At 39.7% G+C, this 23483-nt stretch overlaps 1 protein-coding gene across 38 annotated transcripts in view; it reads right to left on the minus strand.

Annotated features, from left to right (window-relative positions):
• DOCK3 (dedicator of cytokinesis 3) overlaps window positions 1–23483 on the minus strand; it is a 445464-nt gene that overhangs the window by 45164 nt on the left and 376817 nt on the right. For 21 of the 38 annotated variants that reach the window (XR_011526961.1, XR_011526959.1, XR_011526960.1 and 18 more), the window contains 7 exons: window positions 22337–22483; window positions 20257–20355; window positions 9821–9915; window positions 7794–7869; window positions 7174–7274; window positions 6852–6910; window positions 4366–4514 (listed from right to left, as the gene is read on the minus strand). Coding sequence is in view for 34 of the 38 variants with exons in the window: in XM_070575184.1 (XP_070431285.1) it covers window positions 4366–4514; window positions 6852–6910; window positions 7174–7274; window positions 7794–7869; window positions 9821–9915; window positions 20257–20355; window positions 22337–22483 (726 nt within the window). In the remaining 4 variants the exon portion in view is untranslated. The remainder of the gene's footprint in view (window positions 1–4365; window positions 4515–6851; window positions 6911–7173; window positions 7275–7793; window positions 7870–9820; window positions 9916–20256; window positions 20356–22336; window positions 22484–23483) is intronic. The other 17 variants (XM_070575185.1, XM_070575199.1, XM_070575180.1 and 14 more) reach the window with 2 other exon arrangements.

Below are 23483 nucleotides of genomic sequence, written 5' to 3' on the forward strand. Positions count from 1 at the left end.
CGGGTGCGCAATATACTCTAGATTGAAATAGGATATTTCAGGAGGGTGGGAAGTGGAAATGTGGGGGTTAGAAGAGAAGACCACTCTTCTAAAGTATTTGATGGCAAAAGGAAGCAGCAGCAAGATTTTTCAAACCAAGGACAGCAAGGTTTACATGGCTTGCTGGATATCAATTACTCATGACAGTCTTATTGGAGGAAAGAACACAGCTCATCAGCTGAGTCTTGAAGTGTGAGACAAACGAACTCCAACCTAGTCTTCCATAAAGCTAACCTTCTTTATTCAGTGTTAGTGATGGTGTGATGAAGCCCAGCCCCTCTCTTAGTAGACTCAGATGACACATGGTGCGGTTCTGCAATGTCATCTACTTCTTAGTAACTGGGTTCTCTCATCAGGCAGTTGTGCATTTTGCAGTTAGAAGGCACAGGCTGTGAGAACATAGAAAAGCAACAGTTCTTTTCTGTTTGAAGTTATTATTTCCTGAAGCTCTGAAGGCATTAGAGCTGCACACTCCAAAAATGTGTTCTTGTCTTAAATACTAATTACCCATGATAAAGAGCATCTATAAAAAAAAAACAAGAGCTAGCATCATATTGAATTGTAAAGCACTGAATGCTTTCCCCTTAGATTAAGAACAAGGCAAGGATGTCCACTCTTATCACTCTTATTTAACATCACATCAGAGGTCCTAGTCAGTGCAATGAGGCAAGAAAAAGAAAGAAGAGGCATACAGATTAGAAAGGAAGAAATAAAATTGTCTCTATTCACAGGTAACTGGATCATCTAAATAGAAAATCCCAAGGAATCTACAAAAAAGCTTTGAAAATAAGTGAGTTTAGCAAGGGTGTAGGATACAAGGTTAACAATATATAAAAACAATTCTGTTTCTATACTAGCAACAAACAACTGGAAAATAAAATTTAAAAGTCAGAATAACTTATGATAGCACCCAAAAGGAAATACCTATAAATCTAACAACATATGTGCACGATCTGTATGCTGAAACTACAAAACATTAATAAAAGAAATCAAAGAATATCTAAATAAATGGAGAGATATACTGTCTTCATGGACTAGAAGTATCATTAAGGTATCAATTCTTCCCAATATGCTCTGTAGATTCAATGCAATCTCAGTCAAAATCCCAGCAGGAATTTTTGTAGATATTGACAGGTTGATTCTGAGATTTACAGGAAAAAGAATTGGAACAGCTAATACAATATTGAAAAAAAAAAGAGCAAAGCTAGAGGATCCACATCACCTAATTCTAAGACTAACTATAAAGCTACCATCATCAAGACAGTGTGGTATTGGTGAAAGATTAGACATGTAGATCAATGGAAAGACTAATGAGTCCACAAAGAGATCCAAATGGTGTTTTTGATAAAGAATAGTCTTTTCAACAAAAAGTGCTGGATATCTATATGCAAAAAAAAGAGCCTTGGGGGCTGGGCCGGTGGCGCAGTGGTTAAGTTCGCACGTTCCGCTTCCCAGTGGCCCAGGGTTCACCGGTTCAGATCCCGGGTGCGGACATGACACTGCTTGGCATGCCATGCTGTGGTAGGCGTCCCACAGATAAAGTAGAGGAAGATGGGCACGATGTTAGCTCAGGGCCAGGCTTCCTCAGCAAAAAGAGGAGGACTGGCAGTAGTTAGCTCAGGGCTAATCTTCCTTAAAAAAAAAAAAAGAGCCTTGACCCATACTTCATACCTTATACAAACATTACCTCAGAATAGATATAGATCTAAATGTAAAATTATAAAACTTCCAGAAGAAACATAAGGGAAAAAGTTTTGTGGTCCTGGGTTAGGCAAAGAGTTCTCAGACACGATCCCCAAAGCATGATTCATATAAGAAAAACATTGATAAATTAGCCTGCATAAAAATTAAAAACTTTTGTTCTATGAAAGAGACTGTTTAGTAAACGAAAAGACAAGCTAAAAACTGGGAGAAAATATTTGTAAATCATATATTCAACAAAGGACCTACATCCAGAATATATAAAGAACTCTCAAAACTCAACAATAAGAAAACAAACAACTCAATTAAAAATAAACACAAGTTTCATAGAACTACCATATGATCCAGCTATTCCACTTCTGGATATTTATCCAAAGAATCTGAAGACATTAATTTGAAAAGATATATGCACCCTATGTTCACTGTAGCATTATTTACAATAGCCAAGACATGGAAAAATCCTAAGTGTCCATTGATAGATGAGTGGATAGAGAATATGTGGTATGTATACATACAATGGAATACTACTCAGCCATAAAAAGATGAAATCTTGCCATTTGTGACAATATGGATGGACCTTGAGGGTATTATGCTAAGCAAAATAAGTCTGATGGAGAAAGACAAATACTGTATGATTTCATGCATATGTGAGAGATAGAAAAAAAATAACAAAACAAACAAACACATAGATACAGAAAAAAGACTAGTGATTACCAGAGGGGAAAGGAGGTGGGGGGAAGGCAAAAGGGGTAAAGGGGGACATTTGTATGGTGACAGATGGAAACTAGACTTTTGCTGGTGAACACGATGTAGTCTATACAAAAGTCAAAATACATGTATGTACACCTGAAATTTATATCATGTTATAAACTAAAGTGACCTCAATAAAAAAATCAAAGAAATAGTAAAGGAAATAGTCAAGAGACAAACACTAAACCCCCCTCCTCCCCAAAACGCAAGTTTTGAAGAATCATTTCACCAAAGAAGATAAAAAGATGGTAAATAAGCACATTAAAAGATGCTCAACAATATTAGTCATTAGGGAAATGGAAATTAAAACCACAATGGTATACAACTATACACCTATCAGAATGGCTAAAATAAACAGAGATATCAAATGCTGGTGAGTATACAGATCAACCAGAACTCTCATATACCATGGCAGCTGGGACTTCAAAATGGTATAGCCACTTTGGAAAAGAGTATGATAGCTTCTTGTAAAGTTAAACATAAATATTTACCACAATACTCAACAATCCTATTCCTAGGTATTTACCCAAGAAAAAATGAAAGTTTATATTCATACGAAAACCTGTAAAGAAATGTTTTTTATCAGATTTATTCATAATCATCAAAAAAGTGAAAACTCAAATGTCTTTCAAATGGTGAATGAAGAAATCGCAACAGAATAGTACTCAGCAATAGAAAAACAGATACACGCATCATGGATGAATCTTGCAAAGGCATTATGCTAAGTGAAAGAAGCTAGTTTCAAAAGGCCACACTCTACATGATTTCAATTACATGACATTCTGGAAAAGGTACACCTATAGTGATGGAGAACAGATCAGTGGTTGCCATAGGTTAAAGGTAGGGGAAGTGTCTGAGTACAAAAGGGCAGCAAGATGAAAGCACAGGAATTTAAAAAGTCTTGACTGCAGCGGTAGTTATATGACTTTCTTTATTTGCCAAAATTCATAGTACTGTAAATCAAAAAGTGAATTTAATTCTTTGTAAGTTTAAAACTAAAAAAAATTTTCAAATTACTGTTTGCCTAGTCTGCTCCTCACTGTTACAGTCACTCACTCTAAGACCACTGGTTTATCCCAGAATCACAAGTTTGGGAGGGAGCTTAGTGGGGAACTGGTACAGTCCCCAAACCAATATGGAAATTTCCCCTAGAGGCCTCCTGGGAGCTTCTACTTGAGAACCACCAGCAAAAAGAAACTCCCCATCTCCCAAAGCAGGCCAGCTTACAGTGAACAGAAAGTTCTTATTGCTGGCAAGTTCTTTCTTTTATTAGCTAAAACCGGCTTCCCTATCACTGAACCCTGGTAGTCCCATATCCTGGAGCTATAGATATAAAGGCAGGGACCATCTCTTATACCATAGGAATGGCAGAAGAATCTCACAGAGGGATAGCCTGAAGCTACTCAGTCAGAAGTCAAGGGCTTATACCTCCTGGACCCACCCCTCTGTGCAGGAATCTGTGGAATTCTGGGCTGCCCTGAGCCATGAAGTCATCCGGTCTGGGCTCCAGCCCTAGAAATGCTTGGACCATGCCTTGGGGATCCTCCAGAGAGGAAGGACAGCACACTCCCAGGGCCTTCTCCTGAGTGAAGCTGGGAGGTTACAGTCTTAGCTATTCTCTCCTTGCTCAGAAAGCTCCTTTCACATGATGTTCATTCCTTTCCTCTGATTCTTTTCTGGCTCTAACTTTGTGAAAAAAATCCACAAATCAATTCTGGCCAGCAAGTAAGAGAAAACCCTTGAACAGGATTCAAGATGGCCAAGTCACAGCCCATTCCCACTGGAACCATAGCCTGGCCATCTGCATCACCTGCCTGGACACAAGGGGTCCATTCCAGAGGAGAGCACCCTGAACACTGCCAGGTGTCATCTTACCTGTTTGAAGTTGCCATTTTTCCTCTGCTCCCAGTCCATCATGTCATGAAAGATGGGAATCATGATATTTCGCACTTCTGGCTGTGGGACCAATGTCACGCCCAGAAAAGGACCAATCATTCCCGGAATAAAGTGGATCTTATGTTCACCTGAACAACAAAACCAACAGATATTAATTTATGCTTGCCTTTCTCCTTCCATGGAAGCCTCCAAAATGGGGCCACGGCACGTGTTTTGATCCCTACTGGAAGCATATGAGAACAAAGGAAGCTCTCCCCTACAGTTTTCTGAGATATTCCCTCTCTTGGCTTTTTAGAGTTCATGGATAAAATTGGCCCAGCCCAGTTAAAACAAATGTTCAACAATCACAAACTGCCTTTCCAAAGAATTTACTGTGAGATTCCACAAATTAACTGAAAATCATTCTGAGGTCAAGGAACAGAGTTCACTACTCTAGACAGAATAGGATTTCTGAGTAACCTGTGACAGTTTCAGATAGTCTGTTCAAAGTGTTTATTTATCAAGGAAAATCTATCTATTTATGCTTAAACACAAACCCTATCCCTGGGGTTTCTACCACTAGCTCAGAGGCATTTAAGTGATGGGGATGTTCAGTCCCTGGTCCAGCCACTAGAAGTCTGAAATCCATGGGCCTCTTCATTGTCTACACTCATGTATGCCCAAAAGGCCCTCTCCTGAGTTAGCAGGAGCCTCCTGCACAGCCCTCCTTTGACAGAGCAGCTTAGAGACTCTCTCCGTAACACCTCCCTGCCCCCTGCCCCGTCTTCACATTCCATTTCTGATGGTAGCATTACATCTATTCAGACCAGCTCAGCTCATCCCTCAACTTTCTTAATAAGGCCTTTCCATGGAAGTGGGTGATGTGGGCTTCCCTGTGACTGCATTGCCATCTGGGGCATGTTCCCAGAAGTCAGGGTCAGTCCTGAGGACCCTGGGACAGAAATTTTCTCTTCCTTGCAATGGTGAAACAGAGTGAACCACTTTCCAGAGCTCTGCTTTCAGTCCTTCAGAGACTAAGAAGAAGACAAACTGGGCCTGTATACTGATTGCTACAGCCAAGTAAATCAGTTCTTGAGGAACAGAAAATGCCATTTCCACCAAAAACAATGAGGCAGGAATGGTTTTATCAGACAAATTTGGCATCTTTTTTGATTTCTTTCATTTTGAAAGCCTATTTAAGGAAACAATGTTAGCCCTAAGGCTAATTCTGTATATTCCAATCTTGATAATTGGTACAGTTGCTAGTCCCTTGTGTTCCTGAGAATTTCAGAGTCAGCTTTAAGGTCAAAATCTATACCCAAATTGTGCTAGGTATAGGGAGTAAGAGTACTGAAGCTGGAAAGCCTGCTTGGGGAAATGCATCCCCACTCATCGGCTGGAAGGCCCTAGTGCTTGCTGGCAGGAATGGCTTGTACCATGCCTGCTGCCTCTAGGGTTAGTGACTAGGATAGTCAATGGAGGACTGTAAGATTTTATGACCATCATTCCTAAGGCTTCAGAGCCATGAGCTCAGCTGAAAGCAGACTTCACTAGGAAGAGTAAAAACAGCTTCTCTAGCATCTTGACAGGGCACTCAGAAGCCCAGTTCCAAAGGATGGCCCACCTAGTCACCAGGGCAATCCAAGAATTCTACCAAAACTCTTTTAACAATTTCAGATCCAAAGCAATGGCTATTAGAGAAGCTGTAAAGAGAAGCTGTCGAAAGGAAGCTAAAATCAATCTTACCTAGGGGCTGTAATTCCCCTTTCATACTCAATCTTCATGCAATTGATGTCAGGAACCTGATCTGCATACCTGAATACCAGAGACCCAAGAAGTGTTTCAATCTTTATTAAAATGAATAGCTGCCCTTGCTCATGTGCTGAGTATCTCCAAGATCTAGGCTTTTGAGCCTGCAACATCTGGACTGGGACATGAAGAGCACAGGGGATTTTACAGGCATGAGTTCTCAAACTGGGAAAAACTACTGGAGCCCTCATCTTTTTTTCTCCTTTTGACTTCAGTTCTCAAAAAAGAGATTGCAGGGGCCAGCCCAATGGCATAGTGGTTAAGTCTGCGTGCTCTGTTTTGGTGGCCTGGGGTTGGTAGGTTCAGATCCTGGGTGTGGACCTATGCACCGCTTATCAAACCATGCTGTGGCAGCATCCCATATACAAAATAGAGGAAGATGGGCACAGATGTCAGCTCAGGGTCAATCTTTCTCACAAAAAAACAAAAACAAACAAACAACAAAAAAAGATATTGTGCATATGTATTACGAGGTCTTATTTCTCAAACTAGCTCTTCCTGCCAAGGGCTTTGTGTACATGTGTTCCACTATCCATCTGAGGTGTTATACTAAAGATATGTAAAGATCTCTTGGGTTTGAATTAACAATCATAAAACCTGGGGAAAATTATTAGTCTTATTATTTTTTATTTGGCTATGCAACATGTGGAAGGGAAAAATAGGGAGAAAAGACCTACCCAAATTTTGCCACATGCTGAACAGTTCATAAGCCATCATCACACGCATGTCCCCATACCTGGAAATAGTAACACAGGAACCAGCTGTTAGTGGGAGAAGGTTCAGGAAGACAGGACTACAAACCCACTGAGGCTAGTACTTCAGCACAGTTTCTAATGCTTCCCCAAATACCAAGTCATTTGGTTCTCAAGTGAACTCTCATATGTGGCTCCTTGGGAAGCTACCCAGTGAGAACCTTGTAACTTCTAAAGGAGCCTCTCATGGAAACATAACCCCATCTGGGCATGTGGTAGAGAGACGAATAAGAGACATATGTCTTACTTATCTAGAATCTTCTTCCTCTTGGATGAAGTGATGATTTCTAGCTGGAGGCTTGGCTGATTTATGAACAGAACTGCCAGGCTAAAATAAGAATTCCATACCTAGAGAGACAGAGAAAGAGGAAACATCTGACAGCCCGAGTCCTTAATCTTGCAAGGAGAGATTCTAAATATATGCATGTAGCACAGAATTCATTTTACAATTTTAAGATCTTGATTTTTTTTCCTTTTTATATATCTTTGGAAATAGACTTTTTTTTTTTTTCTTTCTTGACTCCTCTGAAGCCAATAGTGTTGATTCTGGACTAGAAAGCATACTCGTGAATGTCTGGCTCCCAACACCAGGGGAGCTCCTAGGTCATATTCCAGTCTCTATCAAGCTTAGAAGCTATTTGATACTATGAACACATTAATAAAGCAAAAACCAGTGAGCTTGCCCTGGCTCCCAGCCCCCAGCCCCCTAGCTGACACCCGGCTGAGTCCTTCTCAAATTCCTGATGTGCAAAGTTGTAAGCGAAATAAAATGGTTGTTTTAAGTAAAACAAAAACAAAAATAGCGACCTTGGTTTTTGGCTTTCTAGGGTTATTACAAAGATAGTGATGGATTTCCGGAGCTCCTACCTTAAAGTCGAAGTCTGTCTCTGTGAAATTCTTGTGCAGTGCAGAAGAAAGGTACTGGACAGTAGTGACTATAATACTGCAGTAAGGGAACAAGGCGTTGGCAGAGTTAAAAGACTAACAATGGCATCCAACAGCTTAGCATCAATTGTCTATGGCTTGTGTGAGAACTTCTTGAGTACAACTTGCTCTTATGTAAGATGTGACTATAAAGGAAAGAGAGATGGCACAAACCCTACAAAAAACCAGTACTGGAGAAATGCCCCATAGTTAGCAGAACAGAATAGAACATCAGTGGGTTCTAGACCATGCTCTGCCATGACCTGGCCTTGGTACAAATTCTCTCTAGGCTCCATTTCCCTTCCTATAAAAGGAGGAGGGTGGGGTTTGATATTTCTTTAAAGTTTCTTACAGTTCAAAGAGTGATTCTAGCATTTTGAGGACTTTTGGGTAATGAACACATATTATGAACACCAGAGGACTTAGAATATAATTTTACTATTTTACTTGGTAATAAGGGTTTATAGTTATTAAGTACCTACTTTGTCATATACTACTCTTTTCATTTATAAGGCATGTGATTTTAGCCTTTGGTCAAGAATATCACTCTCAATTTTAGCCTGGGCATATGTAAGGGGCAATGGGAGCCTCGCTTGCTGGAACCAAGGGCACAGGTTGAGGTAGAGAGGAAGTGAGGTGTGACAGGCAAGTAAGGGCTTGATTACAGAGGGCCTTGGCTGCCTGGCAAAGGAGGTTATGTCTAACAATGACCACCAGGCTTTGTTGCAGAAGAGGGGCAAGGCAAAAACGGTGTATTAGAGAGATCAGCCCATCAGCAGAGGGGATAACAAATTTGAAAGGTAAGAGACTTGAAAGAAGAGGCTGCTCCTGCAGGATGGGCTGGGGAGCCTGAAGTACTCTGAGTAAAGCTACCAGACAGAAACAAGAGGAAGTCAAATGGAAAATCCTCTATTTGAGAAGCTATCTGTGAAACCTTGTTTATAACCATTCTTCTGTTCTGTATAAAAGGTTTGCAGTTTTGAAAAAAGAAAAAATATCCCTATAAAAGGTACAAAGAGGGGCTGGCTCTGTGGTCTAGTGGTTAAGTTTGGCATGCTCCACTTTGGTGGCTTGGGTTTGCAGGTTCGGATCCTAGGTGCGGACCTAACGCCACACGTCAGCCATGTTGTGGCAGCAACTCACATATAAAGTGGAGGAAGAATGGTACAGATGTTAGCTCAGGACTAATTTTCCTCAGTAAAAAAAAAAAAGGTATGAAGTGGAAAGACCATGCTGATACCCTGCTAATATAGCTAACACAAATAATACTACATTCTGCATAATACCAACATAAAAGGCAGATCCATGGGAGGAGGCAGCAGGTTAGAGAGTGGAGGCCAATGGCCTTCTCCTGACTGGAGGAAGACCAGTTGAGCCAACACTTTACCAGTTGCATCACTTGTCTGGTTTGCCAAGAAGCAGCACAGGTTAGAACTATGAATGAGACAGAAAATTTGGGGTCAGCCTTAGAGCGAATTCTGTGGCTGGAGTCACAAGTGGTCAGAGCCTCATAGCCAGGACTCAAGTTGGTAATTAGCACTAGCTGTGGGAAGCAAGCAGTGTCTGGCAGACAATGCAAATCAAATTAAGAGGAGAGTTTGGGATACCGCCTGAAACTAGAGAGCAACAGAGGCCAACGGACCAGTGAGCAGGCCTTCCTCAAGGAGGAACCCTTCTCTAGGTATTATATTTCACATCCTTAATATTTCCTTCTCTGTTCTTACCATGACACCATCTGCCAGGCACTTAGACTCCATTTTTGAACTATCTTTGAAGCTTTCTTCTTCTTGAACTTATGGTAAATGGTCAAGTCCTAGTGATTGTGCCTCCAAACAGTTTTCACGTTTACCCTCTCCGCTCTTCCCTCATTGCCTTGATCTCTGTCTTGCTTTCTCTTTCACAAATATGCACACTCTCCTTAGTCTGAGAACAGTTCAGTGGATGCTGGTGCAGGGCCCTTCTACACTCACTTGCTTGTGAGAAGTCTCATCACCATCCAGTCCCGAGGAAAGACACTCATCTTCATCAGGTTCCGGAACACACAGAAAATCTTCAGCAGGAATTCCTAATCCAAGAGGAAAAATCTGACATGAGACACCACTACTACCATTGCAGCACACATTTCCTCAACAGGGCTCCCCTGACCTCTAGGCCATGAGAATGGGTGGGAACACTGGGTTAGATTCTGGTTCCCTTTGTGAGTTGCTCTTCTCTTAGAGGACTGCATGAGAGTGAGTTCTAGGTACTCTCACAGGTCAGATGGGGCAGACCCAAACTGGGCAGAACAGAGGCAGCTCTGTAACCACTTAGTCTGGTGTCTAAAGCCTAAAATGTAAGGAAAGCCAGAGTCCAGCAGAACTGGTATCCAACTAAGTCCATGGGTCTCGTTCTTTGGGGCCTGGCCCCTGAGCGCTTGATCATAAGAACCTGCTTTCTTGGACCTTAAGGAAACATTGACAAGAGAAGCACTTTAGGAAAAGCATGGTGAGGACCTCCAAAAGTGTGCTCCTCCATGAAAGCAATGAGAACAGTGGCAAACACTGGTTAATCAAAGGCTTGCAACAATCCAAGGAGTGTTATTCAAGAAAAATAGCAGAATTTCAATAAGAACAGTGAGCGTTTTGCGTTTTAAGTTGCCTATTCCCATCCCTTCTCTTTCCCTACCTCCACAATAACCTTAAAAACAAGCAGCTGTGGAACTACAGTAGTAGTGAAAACCAGCATCCTGGCAGTCACTGGAAGGCACAAAATAGTTTTGGAGCCTGCGAAAAAGCACCATCCCCAGAGATTTGTCACTTTTTGATCGGTTTGGCAGTTCCCTGGGAAAGCATTATTCAGAGGGCTTATTTGACCTGACTCAGAGCTCACTCATTGAGAAAAGCCCTATCCCTAGGAATTTGGTGAAAAAAATCAGGCATAATACTTTAACATCCCAGCTGCATGAAGCAGCCATATCAGCTGGGGCAAACAAGAGAATGACCAAAACACTTAAAAGAAAAACATGGGGGATGAGGCATCCACAGGGGTCTTTGAAAAGCCCTGAAATATTCCTGGGGATATAGGAGCCAAACACATGTGCAGGGCTGTACACATTCCCAGGAAAGACCTAAAAAGACTAATCTCTCACATTTGGCTGACTTTGAGGCTCTATGCAAGCAGGAAGTGAAGGCTAAGGCAGAAATGTAAACTGATGGAACACTGAAGCTGAGCCCCAACACATACACAGAGCCACTTCACAAAATGTGGAAGACATTGATTCAAGGCATTTAAGGAAATCACTCTCCAGTTATTAACTGACTACTAAGCTAAGTGAATAAAGACTTCAGTGACTGCACACAACAAAGAATACAGACATTAAAGAATTAGTCCAAGAAAGTCACTAAACAAGCAAACAAACAAACACCAACAAAAACAAAACAACAAAAAGCAACAACAACAAACCCTGGGGTGAGGGAGGTAATCTGATTTCCAGAGTTGCAACATTATTTAAATTATCCAGTTTTCAACAACAACAAAAATAAGACATAAAATGAAACAGAAAAGTATGGACCCACACACAGGAAAATAAAGCTGATAGACTCTTTCTCTGAGGTAGCTCAAACACTGGACTTATTGGGAAAAGAATTTAAATCAGCTGTTTATAAATATGTTCAAAGGACTAAAGGAAACCATGCCTAAAGAAATAAAGGAAAGTATAAGAACAATATCTTGCCAAAGATAGAATATCAATAAAATAGAAATTATTTAAAAAGCATCAAATAAAAATTCTGGGGCTAGAAAGTACCACAACTAAAATGAAAAATTCACTGGAGGGGCTCTACAACAGATCTGAACTGGCAGAAGAAAGAATCAGGGAATTTAAAGATAGGTCAATTAAGATTATCCAGAGGAACAAAAAGAAAAAAAAATGAAGAAAACTGGACAGAGCATCAGAGACCTGTGGGACACCATCAAGTGTAGAAACATACAAATAATGGCAGTATTATAGAGATGAGAGACAAAGTGGAAGAGATATTGAAGAAATACTGGCCAAAACCTTCCCAGATTTGATGAAAATTTAATCTATATATACAAGAAGCTCAATGAACTCTAAGTAGAATAAAATCAAAGAGATCTACACACAGACACATCATGGTCAAACCGCCAAAGCCAAAACAAAGAATCTTGAAAGCAACAAGAGAAAAACAACTCAGTATGTACAAATGATTCTGAATAAGATTAATACCTGACTTATCAGCAGATATGATGGAAGCCAGAAGGCAGTGGGATGACATATTCAAAGTACTGAAAGAACGTCAACCAGCAATCCTAAATCTAGAAAAACTACCATTCAGTGAAAACTGGTACAGCCACTCTGGAAAGCAGTATGGAGTATCCTCAGAAAATTAAGAATAGATCTACCATATGATCCAGCTATTTCACTGCTGGGTATTTATCCAAACAACTTGAAAACACAAATACATAAAGATACATGTACCCTTATGTTCACTGCAGCATTATTCACAAGAGCCAAGACTTGGAAGCAACCTAGGTGCCCATCAAGGGATGAATGGATAAAGAAGATGTGGTATATATGCATAATGGAATACTACTCAGCCATAAGAAAGGATGAAATCCAGCCATTTGTGACAACGTGGATGGACCTTGAGGGTATTACTCTAAGTGAAATAAGTCAGAGGGAGAAAGTCAAATATCATATGATCTCACTCATAAGCAGGAGATAAAAACAATGACAAAGACATAGCAACAGAGATTGGATTGGTGGTTACCATAGGGGAAGGGGGGAGGGGGAAAGGCAAAAGAGGGGATTAGGTACACATGTGAGGTGATGGACTATAATTAGTTTTTGGGTGGTGAACATGATGCAATCTACACAGAATCTGAAATATACTATGATGTACATCTGAAAGCTATTTAATGTTATAATCCAATGTTACTGCAATAAAAAATAAAAATTAAAAAAACTATCATTCAAAAATGAAGAAATTAAGACACTCTCAGATAAAAAAAACTGAGAGAATTTGTTACTAGTGGACCTGTCCTACAAGAACTACTAAAGGGGGTCTCTCAGACTTAAATAAAATGGCACTAGAAGGTAACTTGAATTCACATGAAGAAATGAAGAGCACCATGAAAGGTGACTACATAGGTAAATATAAAAGACAGTAAATATATATAACTCTTTTCTTCTCCTATTTGATTTATAAGATAACTGCATAAAACAATAATTATAAAACTGTGTTGATGAGAATATAATGTATAAAGATGTAATTTGTATGACAGTAATGCACAAAGGAGGAGGAAGGAATGGAGTTATATTGGAGCAAAGTTTTTGAATACTACTAAAATTAAGTTGGTATGAATCCAAATTAGATTGTTTTAAGTTAAGATGTTCATTGCAATTCTCAGAGAAACCACTAAGAAAATAACTTAAAAAATATACTAAAAGTAATGATGAGAGAATTAAAATGGTACACTAAAAATATTTATATAATACAAAAGAAGGCAGAAATGGAGGCGTATAGGAACAAAGAAGACATAAGACAGATATAAAACAAATAGCAAAATGGCAGGTGTAAATCCTAACTTATGGGTAATTATAGTAAATGTAAAGTGGATTAAACACTTCAACCAAAAGGCAGAGATAAGAAGGGACAAAACGTAAACATAATCCAACTATATGCCGTCTACAAGATACACACTTTAGATTCAAAGACACAAATATATTTAAAGTAAAAGGATTGAAAAATATACACAATGAAAATAGCACCCAAAAGACAACTGGTGTGGCTATGTTAACATCAACAATACAGACTAACAAAAATTGTTATTAGAGATCAAAAAATGACATTCTATAATGATAAAAGGGTCAATAAATCTGGAAGACATAAACACATATGCACTTAAAACAGAGCCTCAAAATACATGAAGCAAAAACTGAGAAAATTGAAAGGAAAAAGAGACAATTCAACAATAACAGAGACTTTAATATACCAGTTTCAAAAATGTATTGAACAACTAAACAGAAGATCAACAAGAAAAAAGAAATCTTGAACAATACTACATACTACCTACACCTAACAGACATCCATAGACTACGCCATCCAACAACAGCAGAATACACACCTTCTTCTCAAATGCACCTAGAAGGATATGTGTTATTCTCGTCTCTAAGATAGACCATATATTAGGCCATAAAGTAAGTCTCAATCAACTTAAAGAATTGAAATAATATAAATCATGTTCTCCAACCACTATGGAAGGGAGTTAGAAATCAATAACAGAAGAAAATTTGGGAAAATAAAAAATATGTGGAATTAAACAGCACACTCCCAAATAAACCAATGGGTCAAAGAAGAAACCACAAGGGAAAATTAGGAAATACTTTGAGATGAACAAAAATGGAAACACATCAAATAAAACTTAAGGGATGAAGCTAAAGCTATAGCAGTTAAATGCCTACGTTAAAACGAAAGATTGCCAATCAATAACCTACCTTACACCTTAAGAATCTAGAAAAAGAAGAGCAAACTAAACCTAAAGCGAGCAGAAGGAAGGGGATAATAAAAATTAGGGCAGAAATAAACGAAATAGAGAATAGAAAAACAGAAAAAAAGTAAACCAAAAGTTGGTTCTTTGAAAAGATCAACGAAATTAACAAACTTTTAGCTAAACTGACCAAGAAAAAAAAAAGAGGGAGAGAGACAACTCAAACTACTAAAATTAGGGATAAAAGAAGGGACAGCATTACCAATGTTCCAGAACTAAAAAGGATTATAAGGGACTACTATGAACAAATGTATGCCAATAAATTATATAATCTGGATGAAATGGTCAAATTCTTAGAAACATACAAACTACTAAAATTCATTTAAGAAGAAAAGGAAAATCTGAATATACTTATCACAAATGAAGAGATCAAATTAATAATTGAAAAGCTCAGACAAAGAAACGTACAGGACTAGACGGCTTCATCAGTGAATTTTACCAAATGTTTAAACTAGATTTAATACCAGTATTTGTCTTTTTGATTATATCCACTTCAAATGCGAAATGGTATTTTACTGTGATTTACATTTCCCCAATGACTAATAATGTTAAAAATCTTTTCATGTGTGTATTGGCTAGCTATATATCTTCTTTGGGGAAATGTCTATTAGAATATTTTGCTCATTTTTAAATTGGGTTTTTGCTTTTTTATTGTTGAATTGTAAGAGTTCTTTATATATTTTGGACACAAATTCTTTATTAGACATATGATTTGCCAATATTTCCTTCCCTTTGGTGGGTTGTCTTTCACTTTCTTGTTGGTGTCCTTTGAAACACAAAAGTTTTGAATTTTGAAGTTTTGAATAGAAGTCTAACATCTATTTTTTCCTTTGTTGCTTACGCTTTTGGTGTCATATCTAAGAAACCGCTGCTTAACCCAAGAACATAAAGATAGTCTCCTGTTTTCTTTGAATAGGTTTATAATTTAGCTCTTACACTTATGTCTATGATCCCTTTTGAGTTAATTTTGTACATGGTGTGAGGAAGGGATACAATTTCATTCTTTTGCATGTAAATATCAAGTAGTCCCAGCACCATTTTTTTAAAAAACTGTTCTTTCCTCATTGAATTGTCTTGATACCACTATTGAAAATCAATCAAATATAAACATAAAGGTTTATTTCTGGACTCTCAATTAACTCCATTGATTTATATATCTATCTTTATGCCAGTACCAGTCTCAGTTACTGTTTGTTGTAAGTTTTGAAACTGGAAAGTGTGATTCCTCCAATTTTGTTTTCTTTTTCAAGATTGTTTGGCTATTTTGAGTCCCTGACATATCCATATGAATTATGGGTCAGATCGTCAGTCTCTGCAAAAAGGCAGCTGGAACTTTGATAGGTCTTACATGAAATCTGTAGATCACTCTGTGAAGTAATGTCATCTTAAAAATATTAAGTATTCCAGGGGCTGGCCCAGGGTGCAGTGGTAAAGTTCATGTGTTCTGCTTTGGTGGCCTGGGCTTCACTGGTTCAGAATCTGAGTGTGGACCTACGCACTGCTTATCAAGCTATGCTTTGGCAGGTGTCCCACATATAAAATAGAGGAGGATGGGCATAGATGTTAGCTCAGGGATGATCGTCCTCAGCATAAAAGAGGAAGATTGGCAGACTGGTGGTAGGTGTTAGCTCAGGGCTAATCTTCCTCAAAAAAAAAATTAAGTATTCCAATCAATGAGCAATGTGTTTCCATTTACTCAGGTATTCTTTAGTTTCTTTCCCTAATTATTTTATTCATTTTGTTGCTATTGTAAATGGAACTGTTTTCTTAATTTCATTTTTGGATTGTTTATTGCTAGTGTAAAGAAATATAATTAATTTTTGTACAGTGATCACGTATCCTGCAACCTTGCTGAACTTGTTCATTACTCCTGATAGTGTTTTTGCAAATGCCTTAGGATTTTCTGTATACAAAATAATATCATCTGAGGATAGACATAGTTTCACTTCTTCATTTCCAATCTAAATGCCTTTTATTTCTTCTTCATGCCTAATTGCCCCGGCTAGATCCTCCAATACAATGAATATAATTGTCTAGAGAGGACCTCTTTCTCTGCTTTCTGATCTTAAGGTGAAAGCATTCAGACTTTTGTTATTAAGTATGATGCTGGCTGTGGGTTTTCCACAGATACCTTTTATCAGTTTGAAGAAGTTCCCTTCTGTTTCTAGTTTATTGAATGGTTTTATCACAAAAGGTTGGTGGATTTTTAAAAAATTCCTTTTTGGGCCAGCCCTGGTGGCCCAGTGGTTAAGTTCAGGGTGCTCTGCTTCAGTGGCCTGGGTTCGGTTCCTGGGCATGGACCTACATAGCTCCATTAGCAGCCATGCTGTGCTAGCGGCCCACATATTAAAAAACAGAGGAAGACTGGCACAGCTGTTAGCTTAGGGCAAATCTTCCTCAGCAAAAAAAAGCCTTTTCTACATGTATTAGGGTGATTATGTTTTTGTCTTTTATTCTACTTAATGATGTATTGCATTGATTTATTGTTATCTGTCAAACCAACCTTGCATTTCTGGGATAAATCCAACCTGATCACAGTGTATACATCTTTTAACATGTTGCTGGATTCAGTTTGTTAGTATTTTGTTGAAGATTTTTGCATTTATATTCATAAGGGATATTAGTCTGTAGTTTGCTTTTCTTGTGATATCTTTGTCTGGTTTTTGTATCAGGGTAAAACTGACCTCATAAAATGTTCCTCCCCTTCTGCTTTTTGAAAGAATTTGTAAAGGATCAGTACTAGTTCTTTAAAATTCGACAGAATTCACCAACTAAGCCATTTTGTCTTGGGCTTTTCTTTGTGGGAAGTTTTAAATTGTTAACTTGATCTTGTCACTTGTGATAAGTCTTTTAAGATGGATATAATCAAAGAGACACTGAATTATACAGTTTAAAAGTGTGAATTTTATGGTATGCAAATTATATTTCAATAATGCTGTCATAATAAAAGAAAACATGTACAGAACTCCATATCCAATGCGGTAGATTGAACATGTTCCCTCATCTCTGCTTCTCCTTAAATCCTCTAAAATGACAGTCAAGCAACAGAAATACATAGGTCCACAGAGACAAAGAAAAGAGGAGAGGAGAATACAGTAATCAAATGAGGTCATCACAGTAATCAAAAGAGATCAATAAATTTTGAAAGTTTTTTTGGTAACTTAGATACTTAAGAAAACCAATAGCTAAGAGCATTTGGAGGTGACAGCACCAGGAAGCAAGAATCTCAGAAACTGTAGGCATCACCAGACACCTCTGTGAGACTGGGGTATGAGGGTTAAAACCAGGAAGATTGGTTTACAGTCTCCCCAAGATCCCCTCAGCCATCTCACATCAGTAGGTGGAGAGCCTTTCCCCATGCTGTCAGAAGACTGAGGGCTGCTCTCTGGAATAGCTGATCCCTGAAGATCTGTTCTCAAGGATTCAGCAACAGCTGAGGGCTGAGATGTCAAAACGAAAACAGGCATTGAGAGAAGGTTGACCTGCTTATCTGGAAGACTGCCAGCCCTTGTTGCTATTTGGTTCCCAAAATACTGGCAGGCTACTCCATCCCTGGGAGGGGTAAAGGATTCCTATCTAGGGAAGTAGACAAAACCAAGAGAACAGGCCAACAGACATAGGAATTAGAGGATGCTCTGACTGAATGACCAGATCCTCTTTGGTCATCTACAGGGAAGCCTGCTAGAGACACACACATAAAGCACCAAAGTACCTCACTTTTAGACAAAGACTGACATCCAGGAGTCTCTGCATATAGGAGAAAAGTCTCTAACATGAAAGACTGAGACTGAAACAAATAAAAACAGGGCAAGTCTCCAGGAAAAAAAAGTGACCTAACAGTATCTGACAGATTTGACCATGAGGAAAGTTGGAAGAAGAGGTCTATTACAGAAATGATAGAAGGAGTAGGAAATCCTAGCCAGATTTGAAAACCAAAAGAAAACAAAAAACAAGAAAACAACAAAAGAGGCAATTAATTCCAAGAAAAACAAAATGTTTTACAAGAAAGGAAGTCTAATAGTACAACTCCTGGCTCACCACAGTACTAACCTAGCTGTTTTTTATAAAGAGTTGATTACCAGTTTAAACAAAAATGTATACAAACTGTATTCAAAGAACAAGAGTAAGGACATGTATACATGAGAGATGAACGATTCAGGAGAAACATCCTCATCTTCCATGGGAAGAAGAAAATAGATAATAACTAACAATTAAAAATTTTAAAATGGCAGTAGAAGCTACTCAGAGAGCAGCACAAGAGTTTAAAATGGCTGATCTTGGGGGGCCGGTCTGGAGGCACAGCGGTTAAGTGCACACATTCCGCTTCAGTGGCCCTGGGTTCGCTGGTTTGGATCCCGAGTGCAGACATGGCACTGCTTGGCAAGCCATGCTGTTGCAGGCGTCCCACATATAAAGTAGAGGAAGATGGGCACAGACGTTAGCTCAGGGCCAGTCTTCCTCAGCAAAAAGAGGAGGATTGGCAGCAGATGTTAGCTCAGGGCTAATCGTCCTCAAAAAAAAAAAAAATGGTAAAATGGCTGATCTTGGGGAGTAGCAACTGGATATAGCTCAGGTTGAGGCACGGAACCACCGTTTTATGTTATAAGCTTTGTAATATGCTTTGGTTTCAAAAATTATGTATATATATTGTTGTTATAAAAATAAACATTTAATTAAAAAGTAAGCGAATGATGCCACCCTGAGCTTCTGACGGAGAATCAGTTAGTACGTAAGAAACAAAGACAGAGGATGAAAATGATCTTGAACAGCCAAGACTGGACTTTCAGGCTCCACACCCCAGCTCAAGTACTACTTGGCCTGGATGTGAGCTCCGGCTCTGGCTAACTTTCAGCTTGCTTCAAAGGCTATCAAGTTCACCCTCTGAGATGACAGGCTGGCCTCAGTGCAATGAGTTAATGATAACAACCTGCAGAGACCCATGTCTGTGGAAAGACAGGCAGGATCAGATACTAGAAAGTGACAGCTGATACTTATTAACTGAAACAATATGATTAATAAAGATCACACAAACGAAAAACGGAGTAATGAATTACCAGGAAAAACAAGTGACTTGGCTCTGAATGGAGGCAGAGCACAGACCTAAAGTTTGCAGTAGTTCCTTTATCCAGGGATGAACTTAGTAGCATGTTTTAATGCAGACAAAAGCTCCAGGAGTCTGTCAGAAGCGGATACTGCAAAAAGCTTGGGAACGCTCTCCTGTCGTCTGGATCATGAGCCCATTTCTCTGCACTATCTGCCCCTCAGTGTTTGGATCCAGAGTCTGGCAGCCGATGGGCAGTGCTTACTTTTGCTCTCTACAGGTATCTTCCAGAAATACATTGTAATGAAAAGTTGTCACCATTATTATCTTTTTAATTGAGGTAACACTGATTTATAACATTGTATAAAGTTCAGGTGTACATCATTATACTTCACCTTCTGTATAGACCACAACATGTTCCCCACCAAAAGTCTAGTTGCCACATCATTATTATTATAGTTATTAAACAGTGGAGCCTGATTTGCAGAGACAAAATATAAGGCAACTGTTGAGTTCATAAGAAAGAGAGGAGAACTGGTTTGCTGACAACCAGTGAGGCCCACAGTCTCTCACAGAGGCACATGGTAACGGGGCTGCTATCAGTCAGGGAAAACGTGCCAATGTTACTGGGGTTTGGCTATATGGGGGACATTGCCAGTTTGAGGTCCTGAAAGCCACACTTTCAGCTATAAAGTAGAGCTACACCCTTGGCAGTACTGGTCACTTGCACTCGCTCTCTGGCAGATGAAAAGCCCCTGGGTAGTCTTAGCTGCATGCCTCCCTTTCTGGGTGAAAAGTCAGTGTTTTGCTGCCTACCTTGAGTTCATCTTTGCTCTGGAAGTTGTCCAAGAGGTGCTGGTAATGGGTGTCACACATCTGGCGGAGCAGCGAGAGAAGGCAGGACACATACTCGCCCTGGGGACCAACCAAAAAACCACTTAGCACAGTCAATCACAAAGGCTGTGTCCCCCCAATCCATAGAGGGCAAGGAGAAAAGGAAGGGTCTGAGATGGCCCCAATGATCATGAAAGGGAAAGTGATGACACTGGCCCTGAAAATGAGTTTTCTTTTCTGCTAAGGGAGGCCTGAAGGGCTTGGGAGTTTTAATAAGACCTCTGCAGCACTGAGCTAATTGAAAAACCTTAACCTATAACAAAGAAGTACTTCAATAGTCTAGTTGCTTTTTGCTAGGAAAGTTTTGGCTAAACAGTCCTTTGTCACTATATGTTGCCAGGGCACTGTATTGAAATCTGGAGGGGCTACTCAGAAAAGGGTGCTCAACCTTCTCTGTTCATCCTGTTGGGCTGGAGCAGCTCTTCTACAAGGATCTCTTTGGGGACTTTCCAGAGCTTACATGTGGTTACCAGACATGCAGATGGAATATAGTAAATCAACATAACCATCTGGAAAGTAGAGGAGTCAAAACTGACTTTTATGAGAAGATGAACTACGGGCTTTACAACAAGTAAAAATTTAAGGATAAAAAATAAATTTTCAAAATTTCTTCAAGTTCCAACTGGGGTACATGGAAGAAAACCCTGCTTTAAGGACTCCAAAGACTTTCACTATCTTACAGCAAGTTTTGGCCTGGGGTAGTCAAGCATGGCCTCCTCTTAGAAGGTTGCCTCTTCAAAAGGGATGGAGGAAAATCACTCCATTTGGACAATTTTCAAATGTTTTTAAACTCACGGGGAATTTGATAACAGTTTTTTAGTTTCTCAAATCCTTTCTAGAGCCATGAAATTATTATACCTATATGCATGTAAAGTATATACGTGTACCTGAGCTTCAGTTTTATCTGAAAAAATGGGCATAATAAGCCATAATTCATAGATTTGTTGTGAGGATCAGATGAATTACTGTATACAAAGCAATTAAGTAAAAAGTTCAGTGCATAAAGAAGTGCTCAATAAATTATCATCTTCATTAAATCTATATAAAATGAATTGCTTCATTAGTATTGCTAAATGAGTTAATATTTGTAAAGTGCATAAAGCAAGGTCTGGCCCACAATAAGAACTATGTTGTTGTTGGTTAGAAGGATCGGTTACCAGGACATACAAGGGAGCATATATTTTTACCTACAGCAAGACTGCCCTCAATAGGAGCTCCAAAGGTAGCAGACATTCTTTCCAAGCCCAATGCTCCAGAACACATGCCAGCTCTCTTCTCTCTCTGCTCTCCCTAGCATGCTGGAGCCTGGCTTGCTCCCATAGAGTTTTCTTCAAAGAGATTATTGTAATCTCCCACCTGCCAACTGGAAGATTCCATGCAATCTGTTTATCATATTCCAACATCAGGGCTAATAAGTCCACTCTGGAAACAGGAGACGGGGCTCTGGGGGCTGCCTCTGCCCCTTCTGAGAGGCTTTCCCAGTCTGTTTCTCTTCTAATTAGATCATGGGAGATCATTATCCAGTAAGGCCAGTGTAATCCTATCTCATCACATTTTTCCTGGTGATAGACATTTAGATACAAACACTATGGACAAAAGCAACTACTTTGTTACAAGAAAATTCTGAGAAAATTATTCTGTTGTATACATCATTTAGGAGAGCCTGTTCTTAGAAGGAATAGCCTATTTTTTCACCTTACCTCTTACCACATCTCTGCTTCATTCCACATTATAGAAAGTGACTTGACTCAAAAGCCAATGGAGACAGTGTGCAGGAAAACAGAACAAGAAGCATTCTCTGAATCTGCCCTAAAGTAGACTTCTAGGAGTATGAACCTAGAGTTTTCAGAGTGGAGAGGCAAGTCAGATTCGAGGAGGGAAAAGGGTGGCATGCTGGCAACCATGGAGGAAGGGAGGATGACAGGATGCTGAGATGGAGGTTGGCGTGGAGGAGCCCCAGGTTAGAAAAGAAAGCAAGAAAACCTGAATGTTAGTTACTAACAGTGATCTCGGCTGTGCACTGCGGGCACCGCTGCCCTCTTACCGCCTCCTGAGCGTGCGATTTGCTCATGATGGTGAGCAGAGTCTGCAAGAGCACGTCCAGGAGGCTCTCCACCATCATTTCTACCTCCTCTATGACATCTGCCTCCTGGAGCAAGCAGCGAGAGAGCACACCATTAGCATCAGGCCAGGCTGACATTCAGCTGGCAGTACTTACTAAATCAGTCATGTCAGGAGTGGTCTTCTGACTGGGTTCTCAACACTGAGCTCTCGGCTTCACTAGCATGCAGTATGAAGGAACTTGGAACAACAGCTCTGAGAGGAGGTGAGGCACACCTGTCACTGTTGACTGGTATGGTGGCTGGAGTCTTACCCTAACCTAGCACTACCCTAACATCCACAATTCTGAACCTCAGGCAGATACGTTAATTTCAATATACAGGGCAGAAACAAAGGTCCTGAGTTAAATTTTTCTTTCATTTCCCTAGAAAAGTCAGGGGAAAGCACAACACTGGTAACACTTCGAGAAAATGGTAAGTATTCACACCACAGGGTGTCGTGGTAGCACCTTCACTATTGCTAATGCACACAGAAGTATCTCAGTCTTTCTGAAGACCGTTTTTCCTTCAGGGTTTTCTCCTTGGGTGATCTTAATCTTTGCCAGCCCCGACTGCTCTCCAGGTATGCCTGGGTCCCGCTTCTAGCTCCTCAGTATTCTTGTTTGTGTCCCCTGGTCCATCCGAAGAACTCTGATCTCAGTGCACCTTTCTTGGGCAGCCTCACAAAAACAATGGAGCATGTCTCCTCACTAAGGGCTACTTCCTAGGTATCATGCTATGAATTTAGGAAGAGTCCATGCCATCCTTTTATAGACTTCTCACATTCAATCTCAAATCCTGCAGCTTGATTTTAATTATCTCATAAAGAGATTCCGATTGCCACCTCTCCAGCCTCTTTATACTGTTACTGGTCCAAATATCCATCTGTCCATCCATCCATCAACCATTTACCATATATCAGTCACTGTTTGAGAACCTAAGTATACAGAGGTGAACAAGAAAGACATATTGCTGCTCTCATGGAGCTAAAACTTCATCTACCCCCTACTCATCCATTCAATATAATTATACTGTGCCCCATTCTAAACG

Source organism: Equus przewalskii, chromosome 15 (genome assembly GCF_037783145.1).
Source record: "Equus przewalskii isolate Varuska chromosome 15, EquPr2, whole genome shotgun sequence".
NCBI lineage: Eukaryota > Metazoa > Chordata > Mammalia > Perissodactyla > Equidae > Equus > Equus przewalskii.